Raw genomic sequence first — 26,640 nt, forward strand, 5'->3', positions numbered from 1 at the left:
CACCCGCTGGCCAAATCTGGAACAATTTGAGCATCAAAATCAATAATAATAGCAATAGAATACACATGGAAAAAATAAGAATCTGAGTCCATACAGATATAAGCAAATGAATAAATTAAAGCAAGAGGAAGGAGGGAAAATTCTTCTTTATAGAAGACCAAGTAATATATTTAGAAGAAATGAGGATGTTAGAAAATCACCATTCTGCAACCATCACAGTAACAACAGAGTCTGCCAAGACTCATCAATGTATGCTAAAGCTAATGGGTAGAAAATTGATGAGGAACTGGATATTTCCATAGTCTCAAAGTATCCCCAACAAATTATTTATTAGTTACAAAAGGAAAATTAGTAACTTTAGAGTGGATTAACCTAGTGGGCACCACCTTAAATAAGTAACCAAAGTTAACATTACCAATAATGGGACAAGTGGAAACCCTGTACCTCCCTCCTGATATGACGCCTGGAAAAGAACACAATATCATTCTATGGGTTCCTGCCAAAAATGCAAAACCTGAATCTAATCATGAGAGTTCATGTCCCAAACTGAGAAATATTCTACAAAAAAAACCAGCCTGTGTTTTGCAAAAAAATGTCAAGATCACGAAAGACAAAGAAAGGCTAAGGAACCATTCCAGATTAAATGAGACTAGAGAGGCGTGATGACTAAATGCACTGCGTGATGCTGGATTGCCTCCCGGTCCGGGAGAAAAAACTACAGGATATTAGTGAGATAACTGGCCAAAGTGGATGTGAAACTGTGGATTAGATAATAGGATTTATCAATGTTAAATGTCTTGATCTTTTTTTTTTTTTTTTTGAATATTCCATAGTCCAGCCATCCAGGCATGGACTATGGTTATTTTATTTTATTTTATTTGACCACACCAAGCGGCTTGTGGGATCTTAGTTCCCCGACAAGGGGTCAAACCCAGGCCCTTGACCATGAAAGTGTGGAGTCCTACCCACTGGACCAGGGAATTTCCTAAGTGTCTTGATCTTGATAAATATAATGTGGTTAGGTAAAAGAAAAGTCCTATTCTCAGGAAATAGACAATGAAGTATTTATGGATAAGGGGACATGATGTCTACAAATTAGTTCCAAATGGTTCAGGAAAAATATATATATAATCGAATATAATAGGTATTAAAATATATATTATATATATGGAATAGAAATATATGTATATATAGAGAGAGAGCACACAAATAATAAATCAAAAGGACAAAATGTTAATAACCGGTAAATCTGAGTCAAGAGTATACGGTGGTTGTTTGTACTGCTGCGACTTTCTATAAGTGTGAAATGTTATCAAAATTTCAATAGTTTAAAAATAAATAAATAGTAAAAGCAATTTTTATTTTTTAAAAGAAGCCCAGACATATTTAAAGAACAGCTTGTTCACTCTTGTACCTCTAGTGCTTAACATGGAACAGGTACTTACTAAATGTGTTAGTTAAATGAATGAATGAATGAATACAATGTGCTTTAGAGAGTGACATTAGACACCTCTTTTAAGGAAGCAGAATATGCACTTTTCTACCTTCCAAATTACCATGACAATGACAGAAAAGATGTGTTGTTTATTTTTAAAGTATGGAACTATAGTTATAACTAGAAAGGGAAAAAACCAAGTGCTACTAGCAGATCAGATATTTGGAGAGATTCCTGCAGATGGGCTTGGAGGGGCAAAAAAAAAGCAAGTGATAGAGCAGCCCAGGGCAGCCAAGAGAAGAGCTGTCTTCCAAGGCACCTGAGAAGTTCCAAGTTCAGAGCCAGCGAATGCTAGGAGAAGACATAGGCCACAGCAATCATTGGGCATAACATTATCTTGGAGGCTTTATCGTGTAGATGGAAGTAACATATATAGCATAAAAGACTGGAGGGCAGGGTTGGTAAACGCGCCTATGTGATTGTCAAGTTCCTACATTTTACGTTGAAGTGGTACAATATTAACTCTAAACAAACTGAAAATTTTTAAATGTATATTTAATCTCTAGAGCAGCCATTCTCAAACTTTTTGATCTCCAGACCCCTTTACATTCTTAAAAATTACTGAGGATCCCAAAGAGCTTTTGTTTATGCATGCTACAATTATCAGTATTCACCATATTAGAAACTTAAAGGGAGATATTTTCAAATACTTATTAATCATTTAAACATAATAATAATAAACCCATTATCTGTTAAAATAAGTAACATGTTTGCATGAAAAATAACTACTTTCCCAAACAAAAACATTCAGTGAAAAGAGATGCCTTGTTATACATTTTGCAAATCATTTTAACGTCTGGCTTGATAGAATACAGCTGGATTCCCATATCTACTTCTGCATCCAATCTGTTGTAAAATGTTGTTTTTTAAATACATGAAAACAATTTGGCCTTCCGTACTTCTATAGTTAGAAAAGGAAAGAGTAATTTACTACCACTATTCCATATATGAAAAAAATTCCTGTCACCCAAAAGATAAGAGAATTACACTCAAAAAAAGGTGACATGGGATATAAGAAACAGCAGTAGCTGCATATGAACCAGAAGAATTAAAGGGAACTTGAAAAAAATTAAGACTCTATAGCTCAGAAGCAGCAAAGCCTTAAAAACTTATGCTTGTGTTTTCTTCTCCATGAGTCTAATAACATCACTTGGTTATTCAGTTAAGCACACACATATACATCTTACTATTGTAAATTTATAGTACTATTTATAGGTGTAAAATTTTTATAACCAACTATAACAAACATGGAAATACTCACAATTACAGAAAAATATATAAATTTTATAAACCTTTACAATGTAAAAATAATAATGCAACTAACAAAAAATTCGAAATGAGAGAAATGGAAGGAAGAGTAAATGTGCCAATGTCCTCTTTTTTCATATCAGGAAGCAATAAGTAAACTGATAATAAACTGATAACTTAGTCTAGAAATTGAGGTATAAATAAATTATTTAAAGTTATAATGATAACCACTAGGGAAAATGAAAACCAGAAACCAGAAACCATTAATGACTGTCTCTGGGGAATGGTGGTGAAGGATGAGAGGAAGAAGGCTTTTAATTTTATATAATTCTCTCGTTTAAAAAAAAATTTTTACTGCTTGCATGTAGTACTTCTATGATAAAAATAGTAACATCTTTATTTGAAGAAAAATTTACCACTTTATTAGAAGTATTTGAAAAATAAAATGCTGACCTCAAGTTAGTAATTTATTTATAACTCAACTTCATTTTATGCAATGAATGGATTCACCAAAAGATGCCTGTGATTTGAATCACATTTTAAATGTACTGGAAATACAGTCTATTAAAAATAGTGAAGTCTTTGGTAAAATTAATGTCTGTCCCTAACAGTTGTGTATCTTTTTTAAAATTAGAATTTGCCTTCACTTTGTGTTGTTGTTGTTGTTTTTTGGTTTTGGGGTTTGTTTATTTGTTGGGTTTTTTTTTTTTTTTTACTGATAATTGCCTAAAATAAAAAGGGAAAGCTACTCAAAATGAGTCACAGCTTTCTGTTTTAAGTTCTATGAGCACTGGGATTCACTTTAGAGCAAATTTATCACCTGGATCAGACATAACTATTTTTGGCTAAATGAGGGTCACTAGGCTGCCATGGCTTCAAATTCATCAGTGAGCACCTAAATCCTGTAACTGCTGACAGAGACTGTGGATGTGATTTACAAGGTATCTGCAGATTGGGAAAAGAACATCACAGAATTTTTTACACAGATCAGTGGTTTTTACTTCACTATCTTTTTCTCTTTCATTATGCCTATTCATGTAAGGAAGAAAACACTCACACATCAAAACAAAAACAAAAGAAATGTACCCTTCTCCTGAGAAGTGGTAATGACAACAATATCCTACTAGATAGGCGTTCAAACCAGAATAGGTACTACCTCTGGAGACTGCTCATGCCAAGCTATTCTGAAGCACACCACTGTCACTACAACCACCACAGTTTTTTGATGAAGTTATTAAACTCAGAAGGAAAGAAAACAAATTTTAAGAATCAGATTACATTACTACTTGATAATGATTAATGAGCAAAAAGAGATATTGAATTACACTCAATAAGGTAGGTATATTTCTTTAAATCTTACTACACTTATTTGATATTGTTCTATGAATACACATCTGTCTAGTATTTAAACTGTTATTCTGAAGAGAAATATTTTGGTCAGAGAAAGAATAAAATGAATGGAAAAATAAGCTAAAGTTCAGTTATCCACCCCTATATGAAGCCAGGTTGTTCAACCAGGCCAGACCAGAGTCTAAGCACCACCTAGTGGCCTCTTACTCAAATTACAAGAAAAGTACTTCAGAGTCATTAACACAGCATCTAGGATTCTCCTTGCAACCCCAAACTATTAAATAATGGCAAGGACTGCATTTTTTCTATAGCTGACCATGGATGAAATATACCCTAAGGCAGTAAGAAATTTTTAAGTCATCTAGTCCATTCATTCATAGCTAGGCAGAATGTATCAATCACGTTTTTTCCTTTCTATATCTTATGACATTATGACTCTTAAAAATCTTGCCGGGGGCTTCCCTGGTGGCGCAGTGGTTGAGAATCTGCCTGCTAATGCAGGGGACGCGGGTTCGAGCCCTGGTCTGGGAAGATCCCACATGCCGCGGAGCAACTAGGCCCGTGAGCCACAACTACTGAGCCTACGCATCTGGAGCCTGTGCTCCACAACAAGAGAGGCCGCGATAGTGAGAGGCCCGTGCACTGCGATGAAGAGTGGCCCCCACTTGCCACAACTAGAGAAAGCCCTCGCACAGAAACAAAGACCCAACACAGCCAAAAAATTAATTAATTAATTAATTAAAGGTATCCTTTAAAAAAAAAAAAAAATCTTGCAGGACTTCCCTGGTGGCACAGTGGTTAGGAATCCACCAGCCAATGCAGGGGACACAGTTTCGAGTCCTGGTCTGGGAAGATCCCACATGCCGTGGAGCAACTAAGCCTGTGTGCCACAACTACTGAGCCTGCATTCTAGGGCCCGCGAGCCACAACTACTGAGCCCGTGTGCCACAACTACTGAAGCCCGAGCACCTAGAGCCCATGCTCTACAGCAACAGAAGCCACCACAATGAGAAGCCTGTGCACCTCAATGAAGAGTAGTCCCTGCTCGCCGCAACTAGAGAAAGCCTGCACGCAGCAATGAAGACCCAACACAGCCAAAAATAAATAAATTAAATAAATAAATTTTAAAAAATTTAAAAAAAGAATCCGCCTGCCAATGCAAGGTACACAGGTTTGAGCCCTGGTCTGGGAAGATCCCACATGCCGCGGAGAAACTAAGCCCGTGCACCACAACTACTGAGCCAGCGTGCCACAACTACTGAAGCCCGCGCGCCTAGAGCCCATGCTCCGCAACAAGAGAAGCCACTGCAATGAGAAGCCCGCGCACCACAACAAAGAGTAGCCCCCGCTCTCTGCAACTAGACAAAGACTGCGCACAGCAACGAAGACCCAACGCAGCCAAAAATATCAATCAATCAATCAATCACTCTTACAGGCCAGGGAAGAGATGAACCTTCCCAAGGCTAACCAGTTCTTATAGATAGGAAACAGCTGGCCAGGAGCATGTCTTTCATATGCAAACTTACCAATTCTGAGTATATTCCCCAAGCCACCCCCTTTATCTAATTCTCACACAACGAGCCAGTATTTATCCTGCCCTAAATCATCCCCAGGCCAGGTGCTAGGAAACTAGAGACCATCTCTATAGCCAAAGCCCACCAGAACTATTCAAACCAGCCAGTCATAAGCTGTTTGCTCTGCCCTGCCCTGCCCCGCCCTACCCTGTTCTGCCCACCAAAAGCACAACAAAGGCCCTGGCCCAGGCTTTCCCTTCATTCCTGCTTTTGTCTCCTGACCAGAACCTGACACTTCCCCTGTGGCCCTGCATGGCATTCCTCCTGCTCTTGGGAAATGTAAGCAGTAAATTCTTCTTTCAATGGCACTGATCTCTCTGTGTCGTCACTCAGTCACCTCTACAAATGAAGATCCTGTGGGTACAAGTGAGACAATCCCACCTAATTCATTTCAGTGAAGAATCACTTTCATTCTAGTTTCTAGGGCACCTTCATCCAGAAAATGTCTCCATTCCACTTTTTACAAATATGAAGCATTTTCAGAGCATTGTCATTTTCGGGGTTGATCTCCTAGGCTAAGTGATACACAGAGCTGTAAAGTGGAAAGGGGTGAAGATAACAGAGAAAGAGCAGGAAAGGGCGACAGAGCCCACATGAAAGCTGCAGACTTATCTCAACCCTGAGAGTGGTTTCTGCGCTTTCTTCTCTCCCAGGTTCCAGGACCGTAGCCTCTTTTCTTTTGTCGCCTCACATAGCTGGTTCTGTCCGGGTACCACTGGTCTTTCACAGTGAAGCTAATAGCTTAAGTCTCCAACACCCTTCACTTGCATTAAGTCCCTCCCAAAGATTACACCTAATTTTGTATTTGTAATTTGTATCCTTTTTACTAAAGAGAATCGCTAAAAACTTTACAAGCTTCATGCCCTATAGAAGCTGGGAGGGTGATAGGGGTCATGGCTCCAGGAATCCCAGATGTGAGCCCTTCTCTTCCACCCAACCACCCTGGACCCCAGTTTCCCTATCTGTACAAGAGGTGCTAACAAGACGGTCTTGTCCTAGGTTCCCTTTTCTTTTCTCCTCAGATGCATTCATTTCTCTATATTCTAACAAAGCAATATGCTGTTACCTAGCATGTGGCTGCCAAGGCTTGCTTTGCATATTGGCTTTTTAAAGATGCTAAAACGGGCCTGAAAAACGCATAGCAAAAATATAAGTCAGTTCGCCACTGTACACTAGCTAATAAGGGCACAGAAAAGAAGAGCAAAGCTTTTGCGATGAAGCCTGAGACCAATGCTCAAAATTATAACCTAAAGATTGACTGCATTAAGATCAACCAGAGCCGTATTATGGGGTCAGGGGGTCATGGGCTTGGTTCCCACCAGGGTCTGCCACTCTTTGTATGTATCTTTGGGCAAGTCATTAAACATCTCTAGGCTTCTTTTCTGACAAGCTAAGCAAGGGGCCTGGACCAGAGGATCTCTAAGGACCACTCTGTCTCTTTTTTCTTTTGAGTTTGAGAGTTATTCGCTGCAATAATTTGTACCCCCTCTATCTCTTAACATGTTTGCTTCCTTCTGCCTCTCTTGCTGGTGCCACTCAGCCTCACAACTCGACCAGACTCTCTTTCTTTCTCTTGCCACGCTGAGCTAACCTAGGTTAAGCCACTGAACTGAGGAGGGGAAGACAGGGAAAGAGCAAAGGAGAGCACAGAGAAGGGAAAGGCAAGGCAGGGAGTCTGGCGGAGCGGAGTCCTGGTGCAGGGTCAGAGGCGGCTCGCACCCTGGCTCAAACGTGGACCAGATGCCACAGCTGGGTCTGCATCAGGCTTGTTTCTAGGGTGATTAGCTCAGGCCAGCCAGAAGCTATCCCACAGACTTCCTAGAAAAGGGTCCTCACAGACCCACTCCTGCTGGAGCTCAAGTCTCCAGCCAGATAAAGAAGAAAGAATATGAGTTGCACTAGCTAATCTGAGGCTTTGGGTGACCCATTCTCGGGCCACAGCATGACACTGCTTCCCTTTAACTTTTTCTGGAGACTGTCCAACCCTGAGAGAAGGGAAATAGTACATCAAATTAGTGGGAGGCATCCCTTATTCCATCGTTATTAAGAGGTTTCTGTTTTAATATCTGCAACACTAGCTGGAAATCCTGGCAAGACCAGGCACTCAATAAATACCTGGTACACTGAGCTGACTTTTCCCCATTTCCCACGCTAAGAGCGTTGGATCCTGCTGGACTTCAGACCTCGCACAGATGTCTACTTTCCATCTCTCCCTGTCTCCAGCTACCTGCTTTCTCCTGCCAGCTTCATCTTCCTGACACACCGTGCCTGTCACAGTCCTCTCTGTCCAGCGACTGATGGAGACACGCATGGAATCGAAGGTCGATAGCCTTCCACTCACCTCCCTCTGGCACCAGCTGCTCCTTAGCTTTCCAGCCCCATGTTTCACAAACAGCCTACTCGACTGGGTTTCAATGTGAAATCTGCTTCATCCAATCACTGAACATGCATTGTATTTAGTGCTCACCATGTGACAGGCACTGGGCCAGATCCTTCTGCATATGGCGTAAGAACCCTGAAAATCAGGTATGCTCACCCCATCTCGCAGTTGTAGAAACAGACTGCAAGCCCAAAAGTAACTTGCCCAAGGGCCCAGCACATCTAGTGGCACAGTCAGAATTCAGAACCCAGGTTTCCAGGTTCAAGTCCACCACCCAACCACACTGCACATCATGACGTGCCTGGGGACAGAGGCTCCTGGAACAAGACTCGTACCTCCACAAGTTCAACAGGTCCTCAAATACACACACACACACACATTCCCAAACCACTCCAGACACATCCAGGCCCAGAAAGCACCCCATCTTCCTCAATGGACTGCCCACCCCACATTGTCCATAGCGTCTTGCACTATGTGCCACACTCTGGTTTTGGCCAAGGGAATCATTCCGGACTTGGGACTCCTGCCTTAGGTTTTTTACCTGACTTTGCTGTGCTGAGTCATGCATTCATTTGCCAACTGAACCCTCTGATCATCCATATCACCACCTCGTGGACCAAATACATACTCCCCACATTAGTTTTATTATTAGCCAACATTTACAGACTGCTTCCTATGAACTGAGCGCTACGCTAAACATTTACATGAATTATCTCTGTTAATCTTCATAATTCTCTAAGGTACGTTCTATTACTGTAGTCGTTTTATAGGTGAGGATACGAAGGCTTAGCCAGGTGAAGTAACTTGCCCAAAGTCACAAAGGGTTAGAGCCAGTACTTGAACCCAGGCAGCACCATCAACTCTCAGATCTACAGCCTCTTCTCATTTGGTCCCCTTAACCAACACACACACACACAGAGCTACCCCATCTGGTCCTGAGATGACTAAAGCCAAACCAAGAATCCATTCATTCACCCCTCCACCTAACTCACAAGCATCCCCACTCCTGCCAAATCTCCTGAGAGCTACTTTCCAGTCACAGTGATCAAGAGGAGAGCAGATCTGAACTGAAGGGTTTAGGGTAACACCCACCCAGCCTGTCTTCCCACTGGGCACTGCCTTCTTAGTCCCGTGCTCTTCAGGCCTCAAAGCCCTTAGCAGAATTCCTGCCTCCCAGACCTGGAGTAAAGGGAGAAAAAGTTCATGGGAAACTTCTAGAGGGCCAGCCACTTCAAACATATCAGCCATCCAGCCTGCTATCTGTTCCCATACAGGCTTTGCTCGGGCCACTGGGGCAGGAGGCATAAAGCAGAAAGGATTAAAACCCGGACCTTGGCAATAACTATGCCTGGGTTCAAAGTACCCCCATTTTTCATCTGTCAACCAAAATAATCATATCTACTTCAGAATGTTGTTGTGAAGACTAAACAAGATAATGCATAGTAAATGTTCAGCCCGTAATAAGTTGGTAGTTATTATCATTTTCTTACCCTCTCAGCCTCAGGGATGTGCTTCCCAACTTTACCACTGATACTTCAAGACGTAATACAAAGAGCAGCTCCCCCAATCCCTAACCAGGTGAGTTCCGTTAAGCAGAGCCAGCATTGATTGAACATCTTCCATATGCTGAGCACTAAGGGCAGGGACTGAGGACACAAAAATGAATAAGACATGCCCCTGAACTTCAGGAGTTCACAGCCTCAAGGAAGACAGGAAGGAAACAGCTTACTTCAATGCCACATGGCAAATGCAGTGACAGAGCATGCTGCCAGAGGGAGCAGGGGAAGCCAGTCAGATCACAGGGGACTGTGGGGGCCAGGGCAAGGAGTTGGAACTGAATTCTAAAGGCAGTGAGAAGCCACTGAAAAGTTTTAAGCAGAGGAGGCAAATGCACAGACTTATGCTTTAAAAAGGGATCACTTTAGAAGAGATGTGAGGAAAGAAGTTAGGAAGGTCTGAACAATTCAATTAAGATGTAATACCTTGGACAAACAGTGCAAGGGAGACAAAGGGATAGATTTCAAAGATGTCTAGATAATGAACAGCAAAGGCCATGACATTGAACACTGTCTAATCCCTCAATGTTCAGAGACTGAGGGAGAGGGAGATGGAGAGGGAGGTGACGCATAGGCCTTTACATCCATCATTTTAAAAATCAACTCTCAGGACTTCCCTGGCTATCCAGTGGTTAAGACTCCGCGCTTCCACTGCAGGGGGCATGGGTTCGATCCCTGGTCGGGGAACTAAGATCCTGCATGCCGCACGGTGCAGCCAAAATAAATAAATAAATAATTTTTTAAATAAAAATCAACTGTCTCTTAAGGTACTCATAGCAATTTCGCTTGCACTAACATTTACTGACCACTTGACTGCCAGGCACTGCCTTAGGTACTTGGAGGGTTCCAGTGACAAATCAGCTGAGAGAGAAGTATCAGCAAAGACCAGCATAGGGGAAAGACACAAGCACAGAGCCTGGGGAATGGTGACCTTTGTCTAGAAGGTGGGGTAAAAGGAGTAAGATGCAGGGGACCAGGCTCGAAACTCAGGCTGGGTCAGACTGTGCAGGGCCTAGCCTAAGGAGTTTGAACTCTGAGTGGTGGACACGGGGAGCCACTGAAGGTTTTAAACAGAAAGAGGATCACAGCTGAGCCTTAACAGATCCCTCTCACAGAGATGAAACTAGCGCTCTCTTTTTGGAATCCCTGGAGACAAGGGCCTCACGTTTTCCATCTGGTTACCTTTTTCATGCCTAACACAGTACCCATTATTTAGGAAGTAGTCCACAAATACACGTTAGGGGCATAAACACTCATGTACAGTCTTGCAAATCCAAAGAAAATGCATTGCCAGTATGATGCGAGACTGGTCAAGCTAAATAAATTTTTAAAATAAAGTAAGGTAAATAAATCAAGGTTCTCTAAGGGTCCTTGACCACATTCAAAACTTGGCCACCGGCCTTTTCATCCAGGAGCAAACAGCTCTGGGCAAGAGTTCTGAAATATCTCTGAGGAGCTATTCCGGACCTCTAGTCACTCATTTCTAAGCAGATTGAATACTTCAGGGGCTGGATATAAGGAGCTCAGTACAGGATGGAGGATACAGCTCTGGGCCTGCCAGGGCGAAGGGGAGCAGTACCTTTTGCTGAGCACTTGCCACCTGCCAGCCACCATGCTGCATTTTTCACGTGTACCCATGTACATGAAGAGGGGGTAACTAGCCAGTTTGGATTCCCCCACCAACCCTGAACCCCATCTGCCTCACTAGCCTCTGCCCTTTGGCTCAGGCCTCCCGGGTGCTGGACCTTGCTCTCTTGCTATTGTGTGAGGCTATGAGTTGATTCTCTCTCCTTCTGGGGAGCTCATTCCCCCCGTTATAATGCCAGAAAACCCTCCTACCCCTCTCTATAAAGATGAGAGAAATCCAAGGGACAGTAAAAACCTCATGGTTGAGTGATCATTACAGAGCAAAGACCCTGGGTGCAAGTAGCTTCCTGATAAATGCCTAAGTATGGTTGGTTGGTTTGTTTTTAAGGGGCAGCCACTTCAATTCCATACCTGCATTGAATATTTACTATAGCTAATGATCAGCAGGGAGAGGATAAAGAAAGAAAAAACGAAACCTGCAGATATCACAGAATCCAGAAATCTATTTGGCTTCAGCATATATGAGTTTTTCAGAAATAGAATTACCTTCTTACATTGGTTTGATTCAATATTAACAGGAGTTCATATTATCTGAGTCCTCACTCTGTTCATGGAAAACCTCCATGGGTGGGACGGGGTGGGAAGAGGAGTGTCCAGGATTCAAAATCCACTACAAATACCAAAGAAGATTTTTTGCACACAGATGGTTAGGAATTGGCTGTAACATTTTCTCGATTAAGCTGGCATACCAAAATAAACTTCTGAGATCATTACTTTTAAAATAGTGCACTGTAATGTTTCCATTCAGCTTCCTGCCTGGTGACCTTTGCTCATGACCCCCACACCGCCCAGGCCTACCTGCTGGGCTGCCTCATGGAAGAGTTCCTGCACTTGAGACATCTGGGCCATTCTCTGGAAATGGGGGTCCTGGTAGTCTGGGTGGGGAGACCCCTCTGGAAGGTAAACAGGATTCTGGGTCAGGCTGGCTCCTCCTTCCCTGGATCCTGATGGCCCATCCTTCCTCTATACCAGACAAGGCCCTGGCTGAGGGAGGGACCTTGTTCTGCCTCATCTGGAAACATCTCCTTCCCTCTTTGGTACCCAGATAGATCCCACTCATTCTTCAGAGACTCCCTGTGCTCAAATGTTGCTGTTCTTTGAAAGCCACAGCTGCCTGCAGCTCTCTGTTTTTCCCTGAGCTCCTTCAATACGGGGGTCAGAGCCAACTGCCTAGCTGCCCAGCCCCTGAGGACAGTTTTACACTCCTCTCCATCCTTGTGAACCCCTTTGTCCAGGGCAAGGGCACCATCGGCTCACTAGGACCGGTTGCAGGTGGTGAAAGACTTACCGAGACCCGCTCCGGAGCCGCAGCACCGACCCTTCGCGTCTGAGTCAGCGCTGGGACCCGCGTCCCTCAGGCACCGCTACTTACGGGAACCCCATACAGCGCAGCGCACGCCCCCTCCAGCCTCGGCCCCGCCCGTACCGAGTTCTCAGGAACCCCCTGGGCCCGGCGGGAGGCTCGTGTCCCAGTGGCCGTGTGTAGACGCGCCAGGGGATGGCGAGGGGGTCTACCTGAGCAGGCGGGAAAAGGTGACCCAAGCCGGCCCCCTGACTACAGGACAGAGCTCCCCGAGGAGAGGAGCCGCCCCGAGACCACCCTGCACCCTGCCCACCCACCAGCCGCTCAGCGTCCGCCCTCACCGGTTCCCGGGACGCCCGCTCCTAGCGCTGGGCCCGCCCAGTCCCCGCCCCGCCCCGCCCCGCCGCACGTGGCTGACCAGGTGTGCGCTGCGCGGGTCCCAGCTGTCCCGCTGACGAGGCATCCCGCCCGGGCTCGGGCACCTGGGCCACGACTCTCGGGTCCAGGTGGAGAAGGACGGGGCTGCAGACACTTCCCCTCCCCAAGGGTGGTGCCCGCGCACCCGCCGCCGCCCAGGAGGGCTCCCAGAAGAAGGGAACAGCAATCTTAACACGGGTGGGAAGGGACTGGGCGAGGGGGTGAGGGTGCGGGGGTGGACTAGGGGGAGGGTCCGCATGCTCTCAAACGTAACAGCCACTGCCTCCACCGCCCTCGACAGCTCGCTCACCGCACCCCCGCTGAGGTGCCCAGCCCTGGGATTAGGGGGACAGGACGCGAGCCTACTCACTGCAGTTGCTTCTAAGGACCTGCGCGTTACACAGCACGCAGGAGTGAGAAAGGCTGGGGAGCGGGGGGAGCCCGCGGCTCCCACTGGTCCGCAGCCCCCTGGACAGGTGCAGAAGCGTCTGAACAAGAGACCGTGACTGCGCTCCGGGGATGCCAAAGTGCAGCGGCCACGCGACCAGGTGACCCTCAGACTCGCAGGAAGTGGAATTCTTTTGCCAAGAAAGTGCCCTCGGGCATGCTGAGGTGTGGGGAGGAATTACCCTCGTCACCTTCAGCAATTCCCAGAACCGGCTTGGAGGGGCGGGGAGTGAAGTTAAGGTTTCCAGGGTCCCCGGCTTGCAGGGAAAAAAAGAAATTAACATACAGAGAGATTAAATTATCGCTATTTCCAATCTGGCATATTTCCTAAGCCTGAAATAACTTGCTAGGCCTCCATCTGGGCTTCTGAGAAACAGAAGGGCAGCTGGGAGTACTTCCCACGCCCACATGAGCCTTTGTGTGAAAATCCCTAAAAATAGAGGTTGTTCTTTTAAAAACAAAAGGGAAGGCAAAGCCATGGGAACAGTGACAGAGCCCCAACCTCTCCTGCTCCAGCAAAGGGTTTTTTGTTTTTTGTGGGGTTTTTGGTGTGGAAATATATATAACATAAAATGTGCCATTTAAACCATTTTTAAGTGTACAATTCAGTAGCGTTATTTATATTCACCATTTGGTGCAGCCATAACCGCTATTTCCAAAACTTTTTCATCACCCCAAACTGAGACTGTACCCCTAAGCAATAAGTCCCCGCACCCCTCTACTCCCAGACAGTGGTAACCTCTAATCTATTTTCTGTCTCTGTAAATTTGCTTCTTCAAGCCTATTTCGCATAAGTGAAATCAGATAATATTTGTCCTTTTTAAGTCTGGCTTATTTCACTTAGCTTCATGTCCTCAAAGTTCATCCATGTTGTGGCATGTGTCAAAACTTCATTCCCAGCAAAGAAGTTTTTAATAACCCATCTCTGTAAGAGGAAAGAACCCCAGGATAAATTACAGATTAGCCACCTGTGAACAAAGCATGGCTAGGTGGGCATATTACTGGAATCCACTATATGTCCATGTATTACATCTGTACAGAGAGTAGTAGTGCCATCTTTATTATTCACTTTGGGGTCACACATGACACTTTGTTTTTTTGCCTCAAGCTGGTTTCCAGTTTGCTGTCACCTTCTGATGAGCCTCTCTCAAAGTGTCAATGTGAACTTTGAAGAATCCACATTCAATTCCATATCAGCCTGAGCTAAAAACATTAAAAAAGGAAATCAACCCCTCCGTTCATAACCACCTACTTCCTGTCACTCATCATTTTCTAAACAAATGAAAAGTTCCCTTTGAAACTTATGAGCATCTTTTACACCTAAGAACAAATGTTTGATTCTTTGCTTCATGTTAAGGCTAGAGAAGCCTGTCCATTTGCAAAGAAAAAAGTGTACCCTGCTTAATGTAGATTTATAAAAATGATACTAACTGTAAACAAACAAAAAACCACTCTTAATGTATCAAAAAATAGCATACTGCATAACCTTTGAACAGAACAATTCCATTTTTAGGATACTACCCTACATGACCTAGTACAAAGATGTTCACTGCATCATTACTTTGTAATAGTTTTTTAAAATTGTAACATCCTAACTGTCTACTAATAGAAGACTGATTACATAAGTTATGGTACAGCCATACTATGACAACCAGCACTAGAAAGAATTAGGTGTTTTTATATGTACTAACATGAAACTTTGTTCATCACATAATAATGAGTAAAAACAGCAAGTTGTAGAATAATGTTCTTTAAAAAGTGCATATATGTATATAGTTTGTATGGAAAAATACACATCAATTTGTTAATAGTGGTTATCTCTAGGGAGGGGGATTGAGATAGTGAGTAAAATGGGAGAGGAAATCTAGTTTAATGTACAAATTCTGGATTTTTATTGAATTTTTCTTCTTACAATGAGCACATGTTATTTTTGGAATCTGAAAAAAAAATGAGTAAGAAAATTAAGACAAACAATGTAGTGCAGATTGCATTTTCCAAAGATAACTGCACTAACATATTCCATCCCATATGCTCTTCTTGCAATACGACATTGACATTCCTTCAAAAAGAGATGGGAGTCTATGTTCCCTCCCCTTGAGCCAGAACGCATCTTTGTAAGTGCCTCAACCAATAGGAGAAATGGAAGAAATGACACTGTTTGACTTCCTAGGTTAGGTCATAAAGGCAGTGGGGAGTCCATCTGGCTTCCTTGCTCTCGGAGCACTTACCCTTGGAATTCAGCCACCATGTTGTGAGGAAGCCCAGGCCACATGGGGAAGCCACATGTTCCACCAGTAGCCAGCATCAACTGCCAGACATGTGAGTGAAACAAGCCTTCAGACAATGATTCAAGTGCCCAGCCTTAGATTCTTCCAGCTGAGGTCCCAGACACTGCAGAGCAAAGACAAGCAGCCCCTGCTGGTATCTGTCTGAATTCCTGACCACAGAAACCATGAGAGATAATAAATTATTGTTGTTTTAAGCCACTAAGTTTTGGGGTAATCTGTTATTCAGCAATAGATAGCAAATACATAGTGCATCTAACCAAGGTAAAAAATATTTTGTTTCCTTTCATAGTATTTTTAGTCATTTCAAATCATTCAAAATTACTGTTATTGCAGTACCATTATATAAAAAAATCGTAATGTTGTTCTTAAACTCACCTCTTTTTTTCTATTCAGGAACCACTCCAGCTAGAGTTGAAGCCCACAATAGTGAGGCTGTTGCTCTGTGTGTCTTACCCTGCTCAGCTGCAGACAGAAGATCCTTCATTGCATTCCTTTCCAGTGGTTGGTGCTGAGAATTGCCTTCTGTGTGAAAACTGGAGAAGAGACCATGTCTTGAAAAATGATCTCATTTGTCAGAAAGTCTGAACCCTGGGGAGGGATCAGAGCGTGGACAAAGTCCAAGAAATAGAAATGTGAAAACAGTTTGAAAACATTAGATCAGAATGTAAGTATGTATAATTACAAAAACATATCTCACAGCCTATGCCGTAGAACCAGAGTCAGAAGGGCCACAAAGAGTGGGTCAGCTAGTCTGGTGGTCCTCTCCTAGGCTGTACTTTACAATCACCTGGTGTAGTTTAAGAAAATACCCGAGTCTGGGGTGGGGCCTGGGCATCAGTATTTCCTTTAAACTCCTCAGGTGATTCTAAGGTACAGCCAAGGTTGAAGACTATGGAATTTCTAGCTCAATCTTTTTTTTGTTTCTTTTTTTTCCCCTTCTTTAAAATACCTGAGAGAGAGCATACATCCTGTCCACATTGGTGTCTTACTCCAGTTATAATCTTCAAGGACAAGGAGAAAGCATGAAATATATCACTCAGAGAACACAGGTAATATAAAATACATATATTTTTTTCTTTTTAGTTGGTCATTATGATGCACCTCCCTGGGGCATGCTTGCCTATCTAAAAAATCACAGATATTCTGCACACACTCAGAAAAGTTTGCTGGCTCTGAGAAGAGTCAGGATTTGAACCTAAACCAGGTTTAGTTCCAATACCAGCCTCTCTCCTGTACACAATACAACTCCTCTAATCCAGGTGAAGAGATGAGGCAGAAAAAGATTTTCCTTCTTCCTGGACTTTAAAATGCTTTTCCAAGAACCCCAGATCCAAAAAGGAAGTCAGTCAGATGGGCTCTCAGGTGTCACTGGGAGTTGGAAGGGTGTGAATCAGGAGATGCAAACCTGATGGAGGTACCAGTCCCTCACACAGCCTGAGAGCTCTCCATTCCCAGAGAGGTGGGGACAGGACCCCAGGAAGACAAGCCTTGCTCTGGCTTCCCTGGTTGGGCTCAGCGGGGAGGGAGGGGCCGACAATGTCCTGCTGCCGGTGTCCCCAGCTCCTGTTGAGCAGGTTTCTGCTCCAGGATCTAAGCTATTTGTTGACTCTGGGGGTTTGCCCTCAGACAAGAGAAAGGCATTCTCCCTCTATCAGCCACCTGGCATCTGGCATGAGCCAGGACCTGGTGGGACCATGAGAAAATATGGGTTGCAGAGAGAAGCCTAATGAACAGGGTACAGTTTATTTTATGGATGACGGTGGCAGCCTTACTGAACTGCGACAACAGTGCAATTAGCATTCAGCCTTTGTTTGAATATCATACACGTAAGACCCAATCACAGACCTTCAAGAGTCTAGATGAGAAAATTTAGGTCTGAATTTGAGTCCCGGATCTTCTCTTCCACTATGTGACCTTGTCCAAGGTGTTTAATGTGTCTCAGCCTCAGTGTCATTTGTTAACACCGAGTTAACGATAAGACCTGTCAAGCCTACCTGGCAGAGTTGTTATGAACCCTCTAGAATTTGCTGGGGACTGAAATCCAACTCAGCTATCTGTTGTGTTCAAAATCCACTCTCTTTCCTCCCATTCTGAAATTCACATGACCAGTTTTCTGGTCCCACAGCTGCTATCCACAGAGCCTCAAACTCCCTGGCAGTGCTTCTTCTACACCACCTGCAAGCTCTCTTGGCATCCTCAGGTGTAACTCATAGGGCCTGGATGCCCTCTTTTAACTATATTCTCCAGACATCTGTTGATCACCAAACTGTGCCCAGTGCTGATATACAATGGGGAGCAAGATGGCTCTGGACAGGCAGGAAATCAAATCAAATTCCCACACTAATAAGCAGATCATTACAAACAGCCAACCATGCTAGGAAAGAACTGTACAGGGTGGTCCAAGACTCAGGGTGGCACAAGGGGGAGGGTGGTTATGACCTGATCAGGGAGACCAGGATAGGCTTTTCTGAGAAAGTGATGCTGCAGCTGAAATTGGGGTGGCGAGGTTAATAGAGAAAACTGTGTCAGTGGCAGAAAGGGTCATAACCAAGTATGAGAGGCTGAAAGCAGTTCAGTAGTGAAAGCAGAGGATGAGAGGCTCACTGTGGGTGAGGCGCGGGCTAATGGCTGCGGAAAACCATGAGGGCCAAGGTGAGAGCTTAGTATTTACCCAAGTAGCAACTGAGACACTTCTGAAGGTTTTGTGCATGGCGTTAATCATCTGGAGAAAGTACTGGAGGCCATCAAGACTCGTTGTGCAGAAACTTGAAGGAGCCTGGGCAAGACTTGAAGGTAGCTTGGGCTGTGGTAGTGATAAAGGGAGGGGGTGTTCAAAAGGATTTGAGAAATATTAACAAGCCCTGCCTCCATGACTTGCCAATCTGATTGATTAGATCATAGAACATTTATTGGGCCACACCCAGCAGTGAGTGAGGTCATTTTCCAGTAACAGGTCACACATGTGGACCTGGTTCTTTGTTCCTATGCAACTAGGGCGAGGAAAGGGCTGGGACCCACTTGCTCATTGATGAAGTCCTGGCTGTCCTGTTTCTTACTCTTCTCATGTATTGAGATGTTCTCATTTCTCTGCAGCCAGAGCATTGTAAGGTGCCAAGGGGAAGGAAATGGCTCTGGGGCCTGTAGTCCTGGCCACATACTCTGGCACATTTCTACATGAGGGTATGGGAAACAGGTCTAGCACATGAGAAGATACCTTGTTTCCTACTAGCCATTGATCCTTGCATGCATCTCCTTTGCGGATTTTGTTAGAAGTTTGTGGTTGAGTGCAGAAATCCATCATTTCCAGGCTCCCTAATCATAGCATCATCTTAATGCCATCAAATCTCCACCACCATTTCTAATATCGTCACTGCTAATGCCTCTTTTACCCCATAACATTGTTCATTCATTCACTCATATCTGCTTATGTGTGAGGCATGGTTCTATATTCTGTGAACAAAATGCCCTCAAGGAGCCTACAAACTAATCCAGGAGTCCCACAGTCTTTTCCTGATAAAGTTTTGAATTCTCCTGAAACATTAATACTAAAAAACATTTATGATAAATAAATCTAACTTGTATGAAAGGCCAGGCACCACATACCATCAGTCAGTTGTTTCTGGTTGATGTATACCTGTTACGGCACATGCCATACAGCCATTCAGAAGGAAGAAAACAAAGGAGATAGCAGAGAATAAACAGAAATGGTGAAAGAAAAATAAATGTAAGATGAAAAGGTGAGTGAGCAGACCCATCGCATCCACACAGACAGGCGTCCCTCCCTCCCGCCTGGTGAGGCTGGCTACAGTGCTCCAATCTTATTGTCCATGACTCTGCTTTGGCCTCATGGGCAGCCAGGTCCCTGCTCACAATTAACCAATAGCTTGGGATTCAAAAGTTCAATATATTATTGCTTTTGTAAGATGATTTTTTCTTCCTCTGCAAGTCTACTGATTTTGTTTCTCATTCACAGCAACATATGCCGCTCTCCATCCCTCCCAGGGTCTCAGATAATGGAATCATAAATTTACAAAATTTATGTCATTTCCACCTCACTAACTAGTTATTCTTTGCTGGTCAATTAAATCCAGACAGACAGATCCTATCACATCTTTAATCTTTTGAAAGATATTGTCAGCAAGTCAGGAATTTACTCCATGTGCCGCTTTACATGAAATGAAGCTTCCAACATTTGTCCAATTCTGCTCTATTTTGCCTTTGTGCTACTTCTAAAATCTAAACTAGGGAATATTTGTTTGTGCTTTTGTAAGTTTACAAATTATCTCAAATGATTTGATAGTCACAGCAACTCGCATAGGGATTTTTATTATGCCAGTCTTACAGATGAAAAAAACACTGAGACTCAGGAAAGATAAGTGACTTGTACAATGTTACACAGAAAGATCAAGGTAGAGCCAGAACTTGAAGGTCTAAGTTCCTTGCTTATTTCACTGCTCCTTATCTGCCCATGCAGAATATTACCAAACTATACGCCTGCTGTCTCACAGTCATCCTCAGCAAAATCACACACAGCTTATTTAAAGCTGTCCCATGCAGCACTGGTTATGCTGCCTTTTGAGTGCCATCACCCGCTCCCAAATCCTGAGGGCCAACTCCACAAACGGCACGGGACAACTGCTCTCAGCCAAGGCCTCCTGTGGAGCCCTAAGTTGTTCTGAACTCACTTACTCAGTTGTGTCCTCTTCCTAACATTTAATTTTGTGCTCTAGCAATCAGTCTTAACCCTCATATTGCCACTGACAAAAGCTACATGATAGTGCTGGAGTTCCCACAAAGAAACAAAGGAAAACTACCGTATTGGAGGTTTAAAGATAAATTTTACAGCGGCCTAAACACCTTGAAGGAAATGGCTAAGGAAAAGAGAATACCGGATAATTAGAAGCTAGTGGAAGTTATTTGACATAAAGAGCATCATAATCACATCTGGGAGTACTGACTAGTAGTGTATGATTTCAATATATTTAAAATAATATTAATACAGTTTCATGAAGACTGTGCTAGAATGACTAAAAGCATTGGTTCTCCTACTTCTGGGAAAGAATCCTCCAGCATCCATTTCCAAACCCCCAACGAGGGGTAGGTGATTCTCTCGTGCATTTTTACCCTCAGGTTTGTGAATCCTTACAGAGTATTAATCTTCCATTTCTGTAATAGGTCAGTTCCTTCTGAACAAAGCCTACTATCTCATTTCCACAGCCCAGGTTTGAATCCTATTCATAAGTTTGATATTTTAATTAGGGGATAATTTTTACGACTGTAATTTTTACCACTGTATTTGTATATATTTTCTGTCTTCTGGAACCAATTTATTAAAATTGTCTAGAAAACTATTCTAAAATAAGAAACACTATTACTTACCCATTTGTTGAGGAATGACATATAAATTACTCAGCACAGCGCCCAACACATCTTAACACTGAATATTTGCTTTAATAACCTAAAGTACAGTCCTGCATCCTGCAATTGATACCATCCTGCAACTGATACCTTTCAGATGCTCAAATAAAGACACTAGTAGCCTCGACCACCTATTATTTGCATCTAGCACAAAGCCTGTTACTAAGTAGGTGATCCATGCTGAATACCATGCCCCCACAAGTAAGGATTCAAATCAATAGAAAACACAATTACTATCACAGATAATACATTCTTTGGGCCCCTTCACCACCTTGACACAGGCATCATAGTTTCAGAATCTTATTAACAATGGGATAAGCTAGGAAAAATTAAGAAAGTTATAACTTTGAGTTCATCTGTATAAATTGATAAATATGCAAAGGCTCAAGTGTTCTCTACTTCACAATTCAAGTCCATTTCTAAACTTGAGTTTTCCCAGTAGTTTGAAATGTCACTCTCATTTACAGTATCACATCCCAGCTCTTACTCGTATGCATATACAACTGCATGAGTGTGTTCGTAAAATGTTTTTACTATAAATGTCCTTTTAAGGACATTTGAAAATGATAAAAGAACTAAAATCATGAGACTCAAAATTTACCTTTAGTTCACTTAAAACTCTTCTGCTCCATTGATTCTTTATCCATCAAATGTATATAATTTATTCCAATACCATCATCAGTTTCATCAAAGTGGAGGGAAAAATTGCCAGCACTCTGAAAAAAAAATTTTAATTCCGTCCAAACATATAATCATCAAAATCTTCATACTCCCTTTGTGCATAAATTGTCAAGTAAGACTCAATAATGTAACATTAATTCAAATGACTTCAATTTTTTCTGTAATCTTCAGAAGGTGGGAGAACTATCATGTAGAGTATCTCACCACCCCTCTCCCTACCATTCCTAATCATTCAAGAACAAGTGTGATCTAGAAAATGGGTTAGTAGACTATAGGTGGTATTATTATGTATAATTGGTTAAAGCACCATGCTAATAAAGTCAGGGTCCTAGGATTAATCTTTGCAAAAGCCAGTTAGTTTCTATTTGTCCCAAGGACCCAAACTGCACCCCTAGCTGCAGACAGCTTTCTTACAATGTGTCCCACTGGTCACAAAATAGGGAGGGGGGACTGGCAAGGAGGTAAATGGATGAAAACAAATCTTCATTAACGGGAAAAAAAAAAAAAAATTCCCATGTATGATGATAATTGAATCTTATCTACAAAGAAAAAAAATCATGTATGTTCTTCTGCCCTTATTCTTGGCTCTATGTTAAGTTTGTCTCAAGTCTAAAATACTGGGTGAGTAACACTTGACTCCTGTATTTTAGAACTGCTTAATAAATAATGTTCTGCACAAAGCTACAGTAAAGGCCCTGCTGTTACCCAATTTGTGTAACAAACTGTTCATTCCATATAGACATCCTTTTTCCCTTTTTAATATTGATCTTTCCACAGTTTTAAAATATTTTCCATTAGTTATTTGGTTCAGAATATTGTGAAAAATTCAGCTAGGAAATTATTCATAAAACTGTATTCTGATTTTATTTTTCAAACAGCCAGTGTCCACATTTAAAATGCAGAATTTGCAAATATAAATTATCTAATAATTCAATTAAAAATAAAACAAAAACAACTTCCTTTAGTATCATAATACATAAAATGGTATTATAAACTCCAAATGGCAAGGTTAACTACATGACAATAATGCCAGAAGCTGTGAAACTCATTAAACCTCTAAATGAATAGGTCAGTTTAAAGAACATTTCTGTGTTCCATGATTATGCATGAAACAAACTTTCATTGTATTATAAAGGCTCAGCAATTCATTCAGCATAATATGGGGTCAAGCAAAATTTTATTTTTACAATGACAATAAAAAACACATTTAAACAACAACAAAAAATCCTCCCAATTGTTTAAAAACAATTCTGTTTGGAGGGTAAAATGTATTTTAAAATATATTGACTTACTGAATTTCAATTGCCAGGCTGCTGACTACCAATGTGAAAGTTTGTATTTAAAAATATCACAAACATCTTTTCATTTGACAGTGAAAATTTCAATGTGATAAGTTTCATTGCAAAGCAATTTTCACCTGAGTAGACTTTGAAATTTAGTGCTCATATATTTGAAGGGGAGGTGGGGAAGGAAAGACCCACTTGTGTCAGATACTGAGTTTGTAGTTCTTTCACACTGATTTCCCAGAGGGCTGAAGAAACATCGGCTATGACCTTTCAGGACATACATGATGCTCCCCTTTTTCCTACAAATTTGTTCTGGCATTTTATGAATTCCCAGTATCCATATTTCCACTTAGTTACCCACTCAAGCATAGCAACCCAATTCATTCAATTCTATACAACAGTGTCTATATTATGTACATGTTTAATTATCAATAGGAAATAGAAAATAAAATTTACAGTGATTGAGAAAGGGTCAGAAAATGGGATAGGAAAAGTAACACTGTATATTCAGAATATCCTATTATCCTACCAGTTTCAATGACAAGGTTTTTCCTTTATTAGTTGAAATACAAAGAAGGCATAGGGGATCCCAGGAAAATAACACTATATATCAGAAAATTCAACGTGCTCCACCATCAGGATTTCCATTACATTTAATTTCTTCTGTACAATTTTTATAAACTTGTTTTTCTTTTCAAAATCATCAGATTTCCAGATTAAATTCAGCACTACACAGTATGCCCTTGAAGTAAAATGAGGTTACCTGCTTTATTTGGATACCAAGTTCCCTTCCAGACAGCATTAAAATAAAGACAAGTAAGACTACACAGATAAAATCCAGTATAATTCAAATCCAACAATGAAAAATTTCCCCCATATTGTTGCAAAATTCTTTCTACTGAAATGCTCTGCTACAATAATAAAAAGCATACATTACATATAAAAGATACCAGTGTACTAAAAAGTGACAGAAGTGGACTAGCAAATCCTTCAAAGCACATTATATAAATGACTAGCATTTAAAAACATTTTTTCCTATAAAATGTAGGTCATATACATTTATAAATTGGCGGTTTTATTTCTAAAGCAGTGATGTGTGTGTTCAAATAGTTAGCTGTTCTGTACAGTATAATATCTACTCAAATCAAACTACAATAGGTTTGTCTTTCTTTGTATTGAAGTTGAATAAATTCATCTGATCAGCTGAGAAATCAAGGTTGAAAAATAAGTATCTAAAAATCAAAGTAGAAAGTTTAGAATTATTGAAATGTAGCTATGAAATATGAAGAGAACTATTTCACAATGGAGCTGAAGTCACCTCAAAACTTATGGGCTTGAATCTAAAACAGAAACAAATATTAAAATCCAAAGCAAACCACAAAGTTAGGTAGCAGTACAGAAGCAGGCAAAAAAACACACCCCCTTCCTTCAGTGTGATGGGCACTAAGTTTTGCAGTCTTCCTCCATCTTGCAGAAGAGTGGTAAGGCCATTCAATGCTTAGTGAAAGTGAGTACAGACGAAGGCAGATTTAGCCTGTCTCCCCTGCAACTTCAATTATGCTGTGTAAACAGTGTTACGTTCCAATAGGAGGAACAATGGAATTTGCTTATAAAAACTGATTAAAGATAATCATTATTAAATGAAATAAAGATAATTAATAACTCTGAAATGTTTTTAGAACTTTCCTGATGCTACTTGTAAAGTTAGCACTGCTATGTATTATTGCTTACATACAGTACAACATCATATGCCTTCTAACATAAAGCAGTACTGTGATTTGTTTGTACATATTTACAGATTCTTAAAAACAAGCTGTAAAAACATTACATACTTTCAGACAATACAAATTAGCACATTGGTACTCACTTCAAAACAAATGGAATGCATAACATTAATAACCATCATAAAGGAAGACTCACATAAAAGTCCTTGATTGTCAAGACACGTTTATATATAAACTCTAACTGTGCAGAATTAAAGATTCAATCATAGGTACATCCTTATTTGATGAACCATATTTACAGCATGGTATTGCATAAAAAAATAAAATAATGTTTACAGGGTTTTACTTTTTTATCCATTGGATTAAAGAAAGCAACAAACACAACAAGAAATGTTTGTCTGCTTTAGTTTGTTTCCTACCAAAGTTTAAGTGAAAAAGGAAACATACGTTTTTTTATTTGCAGAATATAGCAAAAACAACTGGAAAATTATTTCCCTGAAATAAAGCAATTTGAAACGGAAAATGTTTAAATTAAATTGCAGAGTCAAAAAGTTTCTCATTGATTATAATAGTGCTTCTTCAAGTAAATATACTGTGAAAAAACGAGTTCTAGTTTAAAATGTTCTAAGTCTAAGAAATGTAGTTTTACAGTAATGCCTACTTTTAAGTTTCCCGGCTTTTTTTTTTTTTTTAAACAGCCCTTTAAAAACCCAAATTAATAAAATGAAAGAAGTGGCAAAAGATCTAACCTAGCTGGCACTTTGCAAGTTTCTCTGGCCTGTGGAAATGAAAGCCTACCCTGAGCACAAGGCCTCTTTTGCCTCTCAAAACGAGAAAAATTACCCGACCATGGACAGTCCTCACTCAGCCAGAGCTAAAATTAGGATGTATTTCTATGGTATCAACTAGAAAATCTGCAAGTAGATCCAAAAAGTTTAAAAGCCACTTCAAATATTCTGAACCAAATGAAATATGTGTGCAATAAGTTTTAAAAAAAAAACACGCTTTTAGAAGATGTTCAAGAGATATTACTTCATCTAATGTGATCTGTTTCCAATCTTCAAACATGAGAACAGGTCCTAAGAAAGCACACCTCACTCACACTGCCAAGTTTAAGGGTGTTAAGAGTATGTTTTCATAGAACAATTTGCTCACCAAGAGAAATGAAAAAAAAATTGCAAAAGGATATCCTCAATATTGATTTAAAGCAGCACAAAAGGCTACTTGCTTTCTCTATTAATGCCCAGATAGAAATTAAGTAACTTTCTGAACCAAAGTGGGGAAACCCAAACTGCTGAGATGTTTATCATATGATGATAATACAAGGTAACTCTGGTAGGCATGTAGAATTTCACAGTAAGAGAGCAATGACTATACTTAAAAAGTGGTAAGTCAGTAAATTATGCCAAAGTATCATTTATCTCAAAATATGCTTATAATGTGGTAGAAAAGTCTGCCATTATGTAGATGTAAAGAAATGTGGTGAACACAGGAATTCAACACCTGAACTGCTTGCATGACTGCCACTTTCAAAGGCCTTCCCTCCTTAGCTTACTGCTCAGCAGTAGAGCCACATTCTAAAAACTGTGCTGGTGATGTTAACACAAACAAAAAACCTTTTTCTGTACCAAGTTCTCAACAGAACAGAAATTCTAACCAGGCTCAAAACAAAAACAAAAAAACAAAATAAATGCCTACCATCATCCAATAGTAGTATGAGAAAAACAAAAATGCCTATACCTAGGGAGAGCACAGTTCCATTGTTAACATCTCGCCTGAATGAAGCCTTCTTGAGGTTGTAATGTGCAACGCAAGACACACCATTC

At 41.4% G+C, this 26,640-nt stretch overlaps 1 protein-coding gene across 1 annotated transcript in view; it reads right to left on the reverse strand.

Annotated features, from left to right (window-relative positions):
* Positions 1 to 12,553, reverse strand: part of SLC12A8 (solute carrier family 12 member 8) — a 130,645-nt gene extending 118,092 nt beyond the window's left edge. Inside the window, exons 1-2 of the mRNA XM_061193184.1 lie at positions 12,539 to 12,553; positions 12,049 to 12,143 (exon numbers count right to left, since the gene is read on the reverse strand). Of these exons, the coding sequence (XP_061049167.1) occupies positions 12,049 to 12,099 (51 nt within the window). The 5' untranslated portion in view covers positions 12,100 to 12,143; positions 12,539 to 12,553. The remainder of the gene's footprint in view (positions 1 to 12,048; positions 12,144 to 12,538) is intronic.
* Positions 12,554 to 26,640: the final 14,087 nt, after the last annotated feature.

Source organism: Eubalaena glacialis, chromosome 6 (assembly GCF_028564815.1).
Source record: "Eubalaena glacialis isolate mEubGla1 chromosome 6, mEubGla1.1.hap2.+ XY, whole genome shotgun sequence".
Lineage (NCBI taxonomy): Eukaryota > Metazoa > Chordata > Mammalia > Artiodactyla > Balaenidae > Eubalaena > Eubalaena glacialis.